The following is a 16,753-nucleotide window of genomic DNA, read 5'->3' as shown; positions in this document are numbered from 1 at the left end:
AGTTTTCAATTCCTTGCTCATCCTCTTCCCCTTGGCACCCCTATGATTTGGATGTCAGACACTTAAAATTGTCCTGGAGGTTCCTAAGCCTCTCCTCATTTTCCTGAATTCTTGTTTCTCATTCTGTTCTGGTTGATTGTGTATTTCTTCCTTCTGGTCCAAACCATTGATTTGAGTTCTGGTTTCCTCCCTGTCACTGTTGGTTCCCTTCATTTTCCTTCATTTCACTTTGCATAGCCTTCACTTCTTCCTCTATTTTGTGACCATACTCAACCATTTCTGTGAGCATCCTGATTACCAGTGTTTTGAACCCTGCATCTAGTAAGTTGGCTATCTCTTCCTCGCTTTGTTCTCCTTTTGGAGCTTTGATCTGTTCTTTCATTTGGGCCATTGTTTTTTCTCAGTGCATCTGTTACATAGTAAGGGAAGGAGCCTTAGGTATTTGCCAGGGCAGGCCAACCCACTTTGTTGCCATGGTACTATATGTTGGAGAGGGGTCCTAGAGGGAACGATGTTGCTTACTGCGCTCTGGGCTAGCTTTTAGTCACTTCTCCCCCACCACCCACAAGCACACTGGGCCCTCCTCATGTTGATTCCTAGGTGGGTGGGTTTGTGTACCTCCTAGGATCCTGTGAATCTCTCCAACAAACTCTCCTGTGAGGCTGGGAGTTTTTCCTGCTGCCTCAACACCCACAGGTTTTTATGGTCAGAGGTTTTGAGGCTTTATTTCCCTGGACTGGACCCTTGGGTTGCATGGTCTATCTCACTCCCCAGTTGTTCCTCCTGGTGTAACTGCATGCAAATGTGGGACTGCACAGTCCTGCAGCTGCCCCTCTCCTGCCCCAGTCCCCTAGCCACCACCTTGCTGCATTTCCTCTCTGCCCCAGCTGCCTTTCTCCAATCCTCCTGCAAGTCTGAATGAATGTTTTTTTCTTTAACTCCTTGGTTGTCAGACTTCCATACAGTTTGATTTTCTGGTAATTATGGTCATTTTTTTGTTTTAAATTTGTTGTTGCTGTTCTTTTTGTTGTGTGAGGATCCAAAGTCTATCTTCTACTCCTCCATCTTGGCCAGAAGTTTCTGCCCATTTTTTAATTGGGTTATTTTTTGTTAAATTGCATGAGTTCTTTATTATTTATATAGATTTGGATACTAGTGTCCTATCAGATATATGATTTACAAATATTTTCTCCCATTTTGTAGATTGTGCTTTCATTTTGTTGATACTAATGAGAGTGCATATATTAGGGGGATTGTTATAAGGCCTGAAGAGATTAATCCATGGAAAAATAATTGGAAAGATTTTATATGAGAAAAAAGGATAGAGGGAATGGGGAGATGAGAAAAAAGAAGTGGTGTACAACAAATTGAATGTCTGTGTCCCTTCAATATTTATTCGTTGAATCCTAAATTCCCAATGTGACATTATTTGTAGGTTGGGTGTTTGGGAGGTAATTAATCCATGAGGGTAGAACCCTCGGTAATTTGATTAGTGCCCTTAGAAGAAGACACAGAGAAAAAGATGATCTCTCTTTGCTCTCTGCCATATCACTATAACAATAGGAAGATGGCCATAGGCAAACTAGGAAGCAGGCTTTCACCAGACCCTGGATCCTCCAGTACCTTGATCTTGTTTCCCCTTCTTCAGAAAAGTGAGAAATAAGCATTTGTTGTTTAAGCCCCCAATCTACAGTAGTTTGTTATAGCAGTCCAAACTGACTAAGCTGAGGTGGAGATGGTAGATGAGAAAGAAAGAGCAAGCCAGAAAAAAATGCATGTGTGACAAACTAGACAGTAAGATCTCAGCGGAAAAGACCAACAAGAGTGTGCTTTTTCCAGTAAGCTCTTCATTTTTTCAAAAGAACATTAATTAGTTTAAAATACATAAATGGAATACTGTAAAATATCAAGTAAAAAGGTACTGCGTTTGTTTCTTTCCTATGCCCCCCCAAAGATACAATTAATTAGAATATTTTAAACAAATCCATTCTTATATCTAGAAGAAAACATTAACATTACCTGTACAGAAAAATACTTCACTTCATCAAACTTAACTGTAGTTTTCTTTTTATCATTGCTAAATTGTGTGTTTTGATGTAGCAAGCTATACATTTTTGTACATTTGACAACATTGTTTATGAAGATGCGAATGCAGAAATTATTGTAATGCTGTAAGTTGACTGAAAATACATAGGTATTTAGGAAGCAAATTTTGTTGTAATTACACAATAGCACATTATAAAATTAATCCATTAAACAATGCAGGCCAAAACCTAAGAATCAACCAAATAAATAGACAGGTAATTGTAGAGCATGTTAAATAATGAAAAAGTTCATTAGAAATGTATTTTTGCCCATCAATTCAGTTAGCTACAATATAAGTAGGAAAAGGCTGTTCGTCCTTAGAGCAATTCTCATATTTTTATCCTCACATTCCCATTATAAATCTTTTGCAATTTTTCTATATTTAAGGTGAATCAACATTTACAATATAAGTTGAAGATTTTTTCTAAGTATAATTATATAGAACATCAAAAATATGTCATTTGAAGATAATTCATTTTTAATTTTAAGACAACAAAATTTAAAGCAGCATTCTACTCTAACTTACTTCACTACGTACTTCACTTATACTATATTGGCCCACATTTTTACCTTTCATAGCACTCTATGCATTCAAACAATTTTGTTTTTATGATTTAACTAATTATCTTTAATAATCTCTTCATATAGAATTCTTTTCACTAATTAATTTATATAAAAAAGAAACACCAAGTCTTCAAATTGAGACTGGGTTAATGCCATGATAAATCTAATAATAGGTAGGAAGCTTATTTGAAGGTCCTGAGACAAATAAATCCTTTAAATAATGTTTAAGAAAAGCATAGTTGTTACTATGGATAAATAAATTAGTATTATATATTCTAAGAAGGTACATAGTTTTCCCTTAACTTATATGGTGACCGAGGTGGGTGACAGATAGCTGAAATCTTTTATCACTCTCCACATCATAGAGTGGAGTTTATTTTCCTCTGTTCTTGAATCTCGCCCGGACCTGTGACTGCTCTAACACGCAACAGACATGACCAAGGCAGGAACTAGGATAGGGTCAGAGAGACATCAGCCAGGGTGCAAAATTTAAAGGGACACCAAAAACTTCAGTAATAAAAATAAATTATATTTAACACCTAAAACAAAAGCAAACCAAGAGGACAGCTAAGAAAAGGAAGATAAAAAAATATGAACAGTGAAAGGACAGCAGACTCACAGTTACTAACAACCACACCTAAAAATAAATAATACTTTAATGTAATATATTTTTAAAATTTAAATGAATACAGAAAAAAGAATAAAAGTCCAGACCCTGGGACTACATGGAAAGTGAGAAAGGTCCACCCACCATGTCAGTACACCCTCTGAGCCCAGTTTTCCAGGCAGTCTTACTAAAGCACCAGACATATAAATGAGCCACTTCAGATATTCCAGCTTTTCTGAACCTCCGTGGTCATAATGAAGCAGAAGTACTACCTAGTGAATGCACAGATAGTGATTAATAATGAAATAGTAAATGTTTGAAGCCATTAAGTCTTAAAACAGTGTCTTGTAATGCAGTAGCATGTAAGAATGAAATAGTGATTCATGATCATAGCATAGTTCTTAAATTTTGAAAAAAGGATACTCTGAGGTGCAAAATGTCTGCAGCTCTTTAGATGAATAGCCAGACAGCCAACCTACAACAATCAAAATAAAAACATAGTGAATGAATTTTTTAAGTTAACTTTTCTTCCACTTTACTCTACAACAAACTACATATTTTTTTAAAACTTCCACTTTGTTAGTCTTTCTCATTATAAATATCTAATGATTGGAAAATATAAGAAAGCAGAAATACAGAAGAAAAATAGGTAGGATTTGTTTAAAACAAACCTAAAATGAACAAGACTATAAAGGAATACAATAGTTCATTACCAACCAAAATCCAGTAATCACTCTTTGAAGTATTTATATTTTATATTAGGTTAGAAGAGGTAAAATGTACCATTTTACATATAATAATAAGAAATATAGGCCTGGCTGGTGTGGCTCAGTGGAGTGAGCACCAGACTGCAAACCAAGCGTTGCCAGTTCGATTCCTAGTCAGGGCACATGCCTGGGTCTTGGGCCAGGTCCCCAGTAGGGGACACATTAAGGGCAACCACACATTGATGTTTCTCTCCCTCTCTTCCTCTCTCCCTTCTCCTCTCTCTAAAAATAAATGCATAAAACTGAAAAAAAAAGAAATATGCCTTCCTTGAGAAAAGCTTTTTTATCCAGTATCTTAAAACCACTTTATTCATTCAACGATCATTCATTGACTATAATATGCCAAGGACTGTGAAATATTCATTTTCTCTCATACAAGGTATTTCTAAATGTTAGAGAAAATTGTGTCTTGTGTTTAACCATAAAATTAAATATACAGTGAATACAGAAACACTTAAAAGTAATATGCAATATTAGCCAAATATGTTTAGTCATGTTCATTGTTTTTTAAAGAGTAAAAGTAACAGCAATATTATATTAAACATTATGAAACAAAATAAATGGCCCAACAATATTTTTCAAAATAATTGTTCTGATAACAATACAGAAAAAGAGGTTTGCATTCACTATTTAATTAAAAGAATACTGTATCTGAATGATGAAATCCTAAAGAAGAAAATATTATGGTCTACTTCTTAAGGAAACATAGGTATGAAATATTAGGGTAAAGGAAAGAATTTGAAAGATTTTCAAATTCAAAGTTGGGGGGAGTAATGCCTATTATACAGTCTGGGAGGGTTGTATAATAGGCAATACCACTTTAAATGGTATTGCCATAGGTGATTCCATAAATCATTGTTTATTTCTTAAAACCAGGTTATACATAGGAGGATAGAACAAGAAAGTATAGCTTTCTGTTCTAATTTTGCATTGTGTCATTCTATACACTGCAAATCACTGCCCGCCTGCCAAGTATCTTGACATGAAGCCATGGGCAACAACCTTAATTTTCTTTATAGTTCAATAGCTCCTTATACTTTTACACAATATATCCATATAATATAGAAAAGAGAATTTCTATTCAATTATAGAAAAAGATTTAACACTGGAAAATATAATAACAACTATTCATAGACTGTAGATAACAAATATTGCCACAGAATCTGAGACCCACCTGCAGCCCAAAGCAATAACCATGTCAATATCTTCACCCCCAAACAGTCTCAAACAGGCATTTAAAACAGGAAAGCAACCAGAAAGCTATTCACAAAAGCACTTTTCTGTGACCAATTTTAGGGCACAGCTTTTTCACATTTTTTTCTTAAAATAAGATGTAACTATCAGAAACATGAGTAGTGGGTAGTGATGTAATTATTGTTTACATATGTGCAAACCCTGCCAAATACATCATAATAAATCATAGAACTTTCAAAGAGAAAATGGTGAGACTGAATCCTGCACTGGGAGGAGTTATCAGTCACATGCCAAATATCTGTCAAAAACCTTCAGTGGAGCCCTCGCTGGTGTGGCTCAGTGAGTGGAATGCCAATCTGGGAACAAAAGGATTGCTGGTTCGATTCCCAGTCAGGGCACAGGCCTGGGTTGTGGGCTCGGTCTCCAGTTGGGGGAACACGAGAAGTAACCACACATTGATGTTCCTCTCCCTTTCTTTCTCCCTTCCCCTTCCTCCTCTCTCTGGAAATAAATAAATAAAATCTTTAAAAAAACTTCCAGTGGACCTTTAAGAGAAGCTTTTTCAATCTAGCAACATGTAATTCAAATAAAAAAATACAAACTATGAAGTTAGAAAATATGAGTGAAACCAGAATGTTTTCAAAATGTCAGTTCTAAAAAGTCATAGAAGTCATATTCAAGAGTATGGATTACAGGAATTGGTATGTCAACATAATGACGTGCATAGTTGCTTTGGACAAAAAAATGATTTCAAAGAATCACTTGTAAGCTTAGATTCCAACAGTGGAGACTTATACATCAACTTTGATTGTGATATAAGAAAGAAAAAGTTACATGATTAAATAGATAAGTGCACACCATGATCGTTTTGTAAAAACAAAAATGTATACATTAATATAGCTTTACTATTTCCCCCCAAAGGGAGGTGTTAAATTAATCATGGTCTTTAATCAAGAAAATGTATTAGTACATGATAGGAGCTAGAGAAGAGGAATAAGAGAAACTCTTATTTCGCAGCCATTCACTATTCTCACGGCGTTCAGAGAAAAAAGATATCTATAAAAGAATACCACAGTATACCACAGCTCTTTTTCAGAGCTGACAGCTCTGAGTGTACACAGATCCTCATATCCTATGCTCTATAGCACCCAAATGAGAAAACAGATTTTTCTGGTCCTCAGCCTAGATATTAGGTCTTACCTGTGTGTTTTTGTGTGAGTTTGATTTTTGTTTCTGGGGTTTATTGCATTTTGAATGAAAGACAGGTGTAGGGTCAATTTTCAAACTATAGTTCAAAGGTTCCTAACTCTGACAATAAATACAATCAATAACCTGAAGAGCTCAATAACAATACTGATTCCTATGCCCTGTTCTCAAATTCTAAGTTAGCAGATCTTAGGTTGAGCCCAAGAATCAATGTTTTTAAAAATTATTTCAGGTAATTCTTATGTAACTTGAATTCGGAAATCCCTAATAATATAGAAAGTTTTCTCTTCTGTGAATAATTTCACTGATTATCAGAATGCTTTTTTGATTCATAGAAATGAAAAACTGATGAATATATCATCAGAGAGTACCATTTTTATACATACTTTTCCACTACCAAATAATAAACATTCACTAGTCTTAATGTAAAATAAGAAATAACTTGTACAGGTTTGTTAAGGATTAGTCATACATACCACATCCCCAAATGGCACTAAATTTGCTGTTCCAGGTGTTATTTTCAGTTCACTACTTTCAGAACCTTTAGGAGTTTTTCTCAGCATCTACAATGTAAGTAAATTAAGAAGACTTTAGAAGGCAAGGAAGACCATAACTAAAAGTTTACTTCAATTTTCTGAGTATCTAGTAAGTATTAGGTATTACATTAGGAAGTGGGATGTTGATATGATTAGAAAATTCATCTCTACCCTCAATAAATTTATCAATAAGTTAGCAGAGAAACAAAGGAAAAGTACATAGTAGCATAAACAATGACTTCTTGCTAACTAAAAAAAAAGACCATTATTATGACATTCCAGTTAATCTGATGTGGACTAGGTACAAGTGTAGTGATTCTTCTTGCAAGTTATCCCAATATTCTTTCACTTATCAGTCAAGGAAGGGACTGGAATTTAATCCTTTGTAATAGTTAGTGTACTAGAATGAAGCAATGAACAGATGGTTTGGGGATTTTAGTTGTCAGTGGATTGCCATTTAACTTCGTTCTAAGAGCTCCAGTTGTTACACACAATGGTTAGCTTTTAAAAACTGTAAGACATTTTAATATAGATTTTAAAAATAAAGAGAAAGGGGAAGGGAGGATGAAGGGGAGAGGCAAAGGGAATAAGAAAAAATTACCAATTAAAAACATAACTTAAGCCCTGGATGGTGTGGCTCAGTGGACTGGGCACAGGCTGAGAACCAAAGGGCCACCAGTTCGATTCCCAGTCAGGGCACATGCCTGGGTTGCCAGCAAGGTCCCCAGGGGAGGCCATGTGAGAGGCAACCACACATTGATGTTTTTCTCCCTATTTTTCTCCCTCCCATCCCCTCTCTCTAAAAATAAATAAACAAAATCTTTAAAAAGTTAAAAATATAACTTAAAAGCTGCCATTTGCGAAATCATGAATGGATCTTGAAAAAACAATGCTAAGTGAAATAAATCAAACAGAAAAAGTTAAGAATCAGGATTTCACTCATATGTGGGACACGAAACTGAAAGCCACAAATGAACAAGGAAAACAAACTCACAGACATAGACAATATGGTGATCAGAGGGAAGGGGGTAGGGATAATAAAGAATAAAGAAAATAAAATATATGGTGATGAAAGAAGATTCGACTTTGGGTAGTGAGCATACAATACAATACACAGATAATGTATCACAGAAATGTACATTTGAAACCTAGACAATCCTATTAACCAATGTCACTCTAATAAATTTAATTTTAAAAATCTAACTTGAAAAAAAGTATATTTACCCCAAACCTTTGCTGAACTTGAATTAACATGACCTTATTTATAAACATTAACATCCCCAAATTCTTTGTTATATCTTTCAAGAATCACTGTTTGATTTTTACACTATATGAGTAATCCTTAGTTATGCTGAAATTTTTGTTTTAAAGTATATGATGCCTTAGTTGTATTGAAAATTTTTTTATATATTTTGGATGATTTTGTTATTGTTGCATCTAGCTGGCTTAATGTGTTCTATATACAGGGTGGGGCAAAAGTATATAGAAAATAATACAATAATTAATAATAATAATAGAATAAATTCTGTGTTTTGCATACTTAAAACTTTAAATCTCCTTTTGCCCACCCTGTATATGATTTAATTTGTACTTTAAGAAAACTGAGTGACAATTACTACACTGTAATTGTCAAAAGTAACAAACTCTGGTACATTATATGTATATTAAATGTGGAACCTCGTGCTTTCTAAAGTTTTGATAACCTTATCATGGACATCTACTTTGAATGTGCTTTTATTACTTTTTTGAATGTACATCTTCTTAACAAACTCAAATTACAAAAAAAAAAACCCTTTAAAATACTGATGCTCAATTTATCCTTAAGAAACTGGCAAAAACTCCACCTTCCCCTCATTTTACTACCTTTTTACTTTTCCTTCCTCACCTGAAAAAAGAGCTCTTCAATGAGAGCAGCATGAGCTAACCAATTATTTGCCAAAATTCTATTAGAACTTTGAACAAAAGTTCCATAAATCAGTCTCATATCCTTCTGACACCACCTAGAATTTCCCCTGAGCCTGAGAATTTTGATTTTAGTTAATTCTGCTATTATCTCTGTCACTTTTGGCCATATCCTGAATAGAAGTCCCTTGGCACATCTATTAAAAAGTCTGTACATTCACTCAGTGTTTTGCACTTCTTTTCTAGTGACCTTTTTGACCCACTCTCCTCCATTCCACAGTTTTCTTTGAAAACCACTAGCTACATGCTTACCTTTCCCTAGGAAAACCCTACTTCCTGGCCCTAATGGATACCTCACTATCTTTACACTATGCATCTTTTATAACTGTTTGCCTGGCATTGTGCTGATTCTGGCTTGAAGTGTTCCTGTCTTTAAGAAATTCAGTCTAGTGTTGAAGACAGGCAGGTGGAAAAACAATTACAGTTTCACTGTAAGAAAATTAATTGCCGAGAAGAGAGAAGTTTGTTTTTACTCTTTCTTTGCCCAACGCAGATCCTCTTCATGGGAAAAGAGTAACTGATTTGAATAGCCAGATCTTGCCATTCATTGTGCAAGCTACAGGTACCTGGAGTTACTAACTCTAAAAAAGATCTGTTTTAATCCTCTTTTTCCCTGCCTAAGCTCAAGAGCAATGGATTCTTTTCACCCTCTGCCCCCCCCCCAAATAAGGATGCTCATAGCAAGGCCCAAGGATTATCCCCTAGAGTAGCAAGAGAAAATATCAGAATTTAGCACTTTTCTTTAACAAGTAAAAAAGTATGCATATACAGCTGACTGTAAGCAGTGTACAAATAATCTGAAGAAAAGTGTGAGTTTCATGCTCAGAGGGCTTCATATGAATGCCCTCATGCTTTCAGGGCATTGTGTTTGCTAGTTAGCTGGATTGAGCAATTATATGAGTTTAAGTAGTAGACCATTTAGTCTACTTTATCAGTAGATGAAAATTGACCATGAAAAATTTCATGGAGCCCTGGCTGGTATAGCTCAGTGGATTGAGTGCAGGCTGTGAACCAAAAGGTCACTGGTTCAATTCCCAGTGCACATGCCTGGGTTGCAGGCCAGGTCCCCAGTGGGGGCCACGTGAGAGTGATTATTTGAGAGAGTCAACCACGCATTATTTGTTTGGTGTTGAGTTGTATGAGTTCTTTATATATTTTGGATATTAACCCTTTGTCAGAGCTGTTTTTTGCTAATATCTTCTCCTATTTGGTGGGTTGCCTTTTTGTTTGTCGGCAGTTTCTTTTGCTGTGCTGCCAGCAATTTAGTTTGAAGTAGTCTTATTCATTTATTTTTGCCTTTACTTCCCTTGCCTTTGGAGTCAAATACATAAAATCTTCTCTCAGACCAATGTCCATAAGTACATAGGTATTAACCTATGTTTTCTTCTATGTAATTTTTTGTTTCAGATCATATATTTAGGTCTTTGATCCATTTTGAATTGTTTGCGCACAAGGACAAACTGTAATCTATTTCTATTTTTTTTTGCATGTTGCTCTCTGATTTTCCCAGCAGCATTTATTGAAGAGGCTTTATTTCCTCCATTGTATGTTTTTGGCTTCTTTGTAGAAAATTATTTGACCATATACATGTGGTTTTATTTCTGGACTCTCAATCTGTTCCACTGCTCTGTTTTCCTGCCAACACCATACTGTTTTGATTACCATTGCTCTGTAGTATAATTTGAAGCCGGAAAGTGTGATACCTCCAGCTTCATTCTTTTTTCTCAGGATTGCTTTGGCTACTTGGGGTATTTTATGATTCCATGCAAATCTGATGATTTTTTTGTTCTATTTCTTTCTTTTAAATGTCATTGGAATTTTGACTGGGACTGCATTAAATTTGCATATCGCTTTGGGTAATATGGACATTTTAACTATGTTGATTCTTCCAATCCATGAACATCAAATATCTTTCCATTTCAATGTATCTTTTCAACCTCTTTTAAAAATGCTTTGCGGCTTTCAGAGTACAGATATCTTCACATCCTTTGTTAAGTTTATTCCTAAGCATTTTATTTTATTTTTGTTGCAATTGTAAAATGAATGCTTCTTTCATTTCTTTTTCTGAAATTTCATTGTTAGTATATAGAAATGCAGTGGATTTTTGAACATCGATTTTGCATCATGCAACTTTATTGCTTATTGTTTCTAATAGTGTTTTGGTGGAGTCTTTAGGGTTTTCTATATGAAGCATCATGTCATCCAAAAAAAGTGACACTTTTACTTCTTCATTCCAATTCAACAAGACAAGTAATAACAAATGTTGGAGAGGTTGTGGAGAAAAGGAACTGTAAGCTGGTATAGCCGCTATGGAAGACAGTGTGGAGGTTCCTCAAAAAATTTAGAATAAAGTTACCATATCACCCAGCAATCCCTTTTCTGGGTACCAACCCCCAACATTTGAAAACATTTGTTCACAAAGATTTTTTTTTAATTTTTTAATTATTTTTTAAATAATTTTTTTATTTAATTCTTGTTCAAGTACAGAGTTCTGTCTTATATTCCCGCTCCCCACCCCATGCTCCCTGCCTCCCTCCCATTTCCACCCCCCACCCTTAGTTATTGTCCATGTGTCCTTTATACTTATTCATGTGAGTCCCTCCCCTTTTCCCCTATGATTCTCTCCCCTCTCCCCTCTGGACCCTGTCAGCCTATTCCGTAATTGAGTGTCATTGGTCATATTTTGCTTGCTTGTTTTGTTTAGATCCCTGTTAATGGTGATATCATATAGTATTTGTCTTTTACCACCTGGCTTATTTCGCTCAGCATAATGCTTTCCAGTTCCATCCATGATGTTGCAAAGGGTAGTAGTTCCTTCTTCCTTTCTGCAGCATAGAATTCCACTGTGTAAATGTACCATAGTTTTTTGATCCAGTCATTGACCGATGGGCATCTAGGTTGCTTCCAACTCTTGGCTATCGTGAATTGTGCTGCTATGAACATTGGGGTTCATAGGTTCTTTTGGATTGGTGTTTCAAGATTCTTAGGATATACTCCTAAGAGTGGAATTGCTGGGTCACAAAGATATAATACACCCCTATAGTCACTGTAGCATAATTCATGGTGGCCAAGACATGAAAACAACAAAAATGTACTTTGTTTTTTATTAACATTTTAAAAAATATATTTTATTGATTATACAATTAAAGTTGTCCTATTTTTTACCTCTTATTCCCCTCTGCCCTGTACCTGCCTCCCTCCAGCATTCCCCCCCCCCACCCCTTAATTCATGTCCATGGGTCATAGAGATAAGTTCTTTGGCTTCTCCATTTCCTATACTACTCTTAACCTCCCCCTATTTTGTACCTACCATTTATACTTCCTATCCCTTTTACCCTTTCCCCCATTCTCCTCCCTACCCCTCTCCACTGATAGCCCTCCAAGTGATCTCCATTCCTGTCATTCTGTTTCTGTTCTAGTTGTTTGCTTAGTTTGTTTTGTTTTTTAGGTTCAGTTGTTGACAATTGTGAGTTTATTGTCATTTTACTGTTCATAGTTTTGATCTTTTTCTTAGATAAGTCCATGTAACACTTCATATAATAAGGGCTTGGTGATGATGAACTCCTTTAACTTGACCTTATATGGGAAGCACTTCATCTGGCCTTCCATTCTATTTTTTAAATATATTTCATTATGCTCTTACAATTGCCCCATTTCCCCCCTTTTATCCCCTCCACCCTGCATGCCCCTTCCCGCCCACATTCCCCTCCTTTAGTTCATCTCCATGGGTCAAACATAGAAGTTCTTTGGCTTCTACATTTCCTATACTATTCTTACTCTCCCCCTGTCTATTTTCTAACTGCTATTTATGCTACTTATTCTTTGTACCTTTTCCCCCTCTGTCCCCATCCCAATCCCCTGCTGATAACCCAGCCCCTTCTTGCCTGCAAGGTCTCTTTTGAGAAATCAGCTGACAGCCTGATGGGAACTCCTTTGTAGGTAGTTCTCCTTTTCTCTTGTGCTTCTAAGATTCTCTTCTTATCCTTAATCTTGGGCAATGTAATTATGATGTGCCTTGGTGTGTTTCTCCTTCAGTCCAACTTCTTTGGGACTCTCTGAGCTTCCTGGACTTCCTGGAAGTCTATTTCCTCTGCCAGATTGGGGAAGTTCTCCTTCATTATTTGTTCAAATAAATTTTCAATTTGTTGCTCTTCCTCTTCTCCCTCTGGTACCCCTATAATTTGATTGTTGAAATATTTAAATATGTCCTAGAGGTTCCTAAGCCTCTCCTCATTTTTCTGAATTCTTGTTACTTCATTCTTTTACTGATTTCTTTCTGCCTTCTGCTCCACACCATTGAGTCCCAGTTTCTTTCCCATGACTGTTGGTTCCCTGTACATTTTCCTTTATTTCACTGAGCATAGCCCTCATTTTTTTCATCTAATTTACCACCATATTCAAGCAATTCTGTGAACATCCCGATTACCAGTATTTTGAACTGTGCATCTGATAGGCTGGCTACCTCTGTCACTTAGTTGTATTTTTTTCTGGAGCTTTGATCTGTTCTTTCATTTGGGCCATTTTTTTGTCTTGGTGCACCTGTTATGTAGTAAGGGGTGGAGCCTTTGGTGTTCACCAGGGCAGAGTAACCCACGTCACTGCACTGTATGTGGGGAAAGGGTCCGAGAGGGAAAAATTGTGCTTGCTCCACTCCATGCCGTATTTCAGTCACTTCCCCCACTACCCACAGCAAATTGGACCCTTCTGGTGCTGATTCTCGGGTGGCTGGGTTTGTGTATGTTCTAGGCCCCTGTGGGTCTCTCCAGTGAATTCTCCTGTGAGACTGGGAGTTTCTCCCATTGCCGCCGCAATCCCCATCTGTGTTTTCAATCAGAGGTTTGAGGCTTTATTTCCCCACACTAGAGCCCTGGGTTGCAAGGTCTTTCTCGCTCCCCATTTGTTCCTCCTGGTTTATCTGCATGTGAATGTGAGACCACCCGCTCCACCAGCCACCACCGAACCAGGTCCTCCAACTGCTGTCTTGACTGCCCCAGTCCTCCAGCTACCATCTTGCCCCGAGTTCTCCCTGACTGGCTGCCCGTCTCCGCTCTTCCTACCAGTCTGGATGAGTGTGTTTTCTTTAACTCCTTCATTGTCAGATTTATACACAGTTCGATTTTTGATTTTCTGTCAGTTCTGGGTTTTTTTTGTTTTTAAATTATTGTTGTCCTTTTTGGTTGTGAGAAGAGGCACAGTGTGTCTACCTATGCCATCTTGGCCAGAAGTTTTCACAAAAATGTACTTTGATAGAGGACTAGATAAAGAAGATGAGGTACATATATACAATGGAATACTACTCAGCCATAAAAAAAGATGGAATTCTGATATTTGCAGCAACATGAATAGTCCTTGAAAATATCATGCTAAGCAAAATGCTGGTCAGAAAAATCTAAGAACCCTATGATTTCACTCACACATGAGATATAAAACTGCAATTCATACAGACACAGACAACAGTATGATGGTTACCAGAGGAAAGAGAGTGGGGGGTAGTAAAAGGTAAAAGGGGCCAAACATATGGTGACAGAAGATGACTTAACTTTGGGTGGTGGGCACACAATGCAATATGCACAACATGTATCATAGAAATGTATACTTGAAACCTATACAATCTTGTTAACCAATGTCATCTCAATACATTTTTAAAAAAAGATGTATCACTTTGCTTTTACCAAAAACAAATATTCAAAGTTTGCTAACCAGTAATGTAAACCAGCAAATATTTTAAAATATATATATTCCTTAATCTCTCCTTTCAGAGTAAGGTGATGATATTTTAATGGATGTGAAAATAACCGTTTTTTTTAAGGGAACCCTCATTGGTGGGAATGCAGATTGGTGTAGCTACTATGGAAATCAGTACAGAGTTTCCTCAGAAAATTAAAAATGGAACTGCCTTATGTATGACTCACTGATTCCACTTCTGGGTACATATCCAAACAAACCCAAACACTAATTTGAAAGAATATATGCACCTGTATGTTCATTACAGTGTCATTTACAATAGCCAAGATACAGAAGCATCCCAAATGTCCATTAATAGATGAGTGAATAAAAAAGAGGTGGTGCATATATACAATGAAGTATTACTCAGCCATATAAATAGAGTGAACTCTCACCATTTGCAACATCATGGATAGACCTAGAGCATATTATGCTAAGTGGAATAAGTCCAAGAAAACAAATATGATTTCACTTATATGTGGAATCTAAAGAACAAAATTAATGAACAAACAAAATTGAAACAGACTCATAGATACAGAGAACAGACTGATAGTTGCCAGAGGGAAGTGGGGTTGGAGGACTGGATAAAAAAGGTGAAGAGACTGAGAAGTACAAGTTGGTAGTTACAAAATAGTCACGGGGATGTAAAGTACAGCACAGGCAATACAGTCAACACTACTGTAATAACTGTATGGTGCCAGGTGGGCACTGGAAATATTGGGGGAACACTGCAAAGTACATGATTGTCTAACTACTATGCTGTAAACCTGAAGCCAAAGCAAAATAATATTGAATGTTACCTGTAATTGAAAAAATAAATTTTAAATTAAAAAAACAAATGAGAAAAAACATATCTTTGCAATAAACATGTATTAAGGTGGTAAAATTTTGAAAATGATTGGAAATACTTTCATCTAATGTTATTTTATGTGTATGCAAATGTGTTATAACTAGAAACTCATGCTATTACATTTTAAAAACTTAGAAACAATTTTATTTGTTTAAAAATCTCACAAGTGAAAGTTTCATCAGGTTAAGAGACCATTTTTCTCCTTTTAAATATAAAAATGCAATGCCTTCCAATTAGTTTGCCAGAACTAATTAGTCAAAAAAGATTAATTTTTTTTTACTTTACTGATGAAATCTGAATTTAGAAGTTTGCAAAACCAAACAGAAATGACAAATAAATATTGTGATTTACTAAGCACAATCAAGATGCACCTCTTTCATTTTGGAATTGCAAATTCCAGTATGACAGTTTGACAGTATTTTTTTGCAAATATAACAGCATTAACAACAAAACTGTAATAAATGTGCCTTAGAACCAGAACCTCAAATCACTATATCACAAAGTATGAAATCAAGCATTTCAAATATAGAAATCCTTGATGAGTTTTTACCAGTAATATACAAAATAAAATTTAAAATCATTTTTAGAAACATTCATTTTTTATAATTCAAAAAATGTATTATTTTAATTTCTATTTTTTAATATTTTTGTTGTTCAGTTATAGTTATCCTACATTTTTCCCCATTGCTCTCCCCTGCCCCACCCAACCTCACTCCCACAGTCAATCCCCCACCATTGTCTGTGCCCATGAGTCCTCTATTCATGTTCCTTGACTTGCCCCTACCCCTTTATTCCCGTTATCCCCCTTCTCCTCCCCTCTGGTCACTGTCAGTTTGTTTTTAATTTCCATGTCTCTGGTTCCATTTTGCTCGCTTGTTCGTTTTGTTGATTAAGTTCCACTTATAGGTTGAGATCATATAGTATTTGACTTTCAGAACCAGGCTTATTTCACTTAGTATATAACTCTCCAGTTTCATTCACACTGTCACGAAGGGTAGAAGATCCTTCTTTCTTTTTGCTGAGTAGTATTCCACTGTGTAAATGTACCGGGTTTTTTGATCTACTCATTTAATGATGCACACTTAGGCTGTTCCCAGCACTTGGTTATTGTAAATTGTGCCGCTATGAACATTGGCGTGCATAGGTTCTTTTGAATTGGTGATTCAGGATTCTTAGGGTATAATCCCAGCAATGGGATTGCTAGATCAAAAAGAAGCTCCATCTTTAGTTTTCTAAGGAAATTCCATACTGTTTTCTA

General features: G+C 36.0%; 1 protein-coding gene across 1 annotated transcript in view; it reads right to left on the bottom strand.

Moving 5' to 3' along the window:
• Positions 1-16,753, bottom strand: part of CATSPERT (catsper channel auxiliary subunit tau) — an 80,054-nt gene that overhangs the window by 61,857 nt on the left and 1,444 nt on the right. The window contains exons 2-4 of the mRNA XM_037044685.1: positions 6,900-6,986; positions 3,680-3,731; positions 2,020-2,180 (exon numbers count right to left, since the gene is read on the bottom strand). Of these exons, the coding sequence (XP_036900580.1) occupies positions 2,020-2,180; positions 3,680-3,731; positions 6,900-6,986 (300 nt within the window). The remainder of the gene's footprint in view (positions 1-2,019; positions 2,181-3,679; positions 3,732-6,899; positions 6,987-16,753) is intronic.

The sequence above is a fragment of the Sturnira hondurensis genome, unplaced genomic scaffold, assembly GCF_014824575.4.
Source record: "Sturnira hondurensis isolate 20B ecotype Veracruz unplaced genomic scaffold, ASM1482457v3 Scaffold0004136, whole genome shotgun sequence".
NCBI lineage: Eukaryota > Metazoa > Chordata > Mammalia > Chiroptera > Phyllostomidae > Sturnira > Sturnira hondurensis.
Note: the sequence above shows the minus strand (reverse complement) of the source record. Positions and strands in the feature narration are given on the sequence as shown.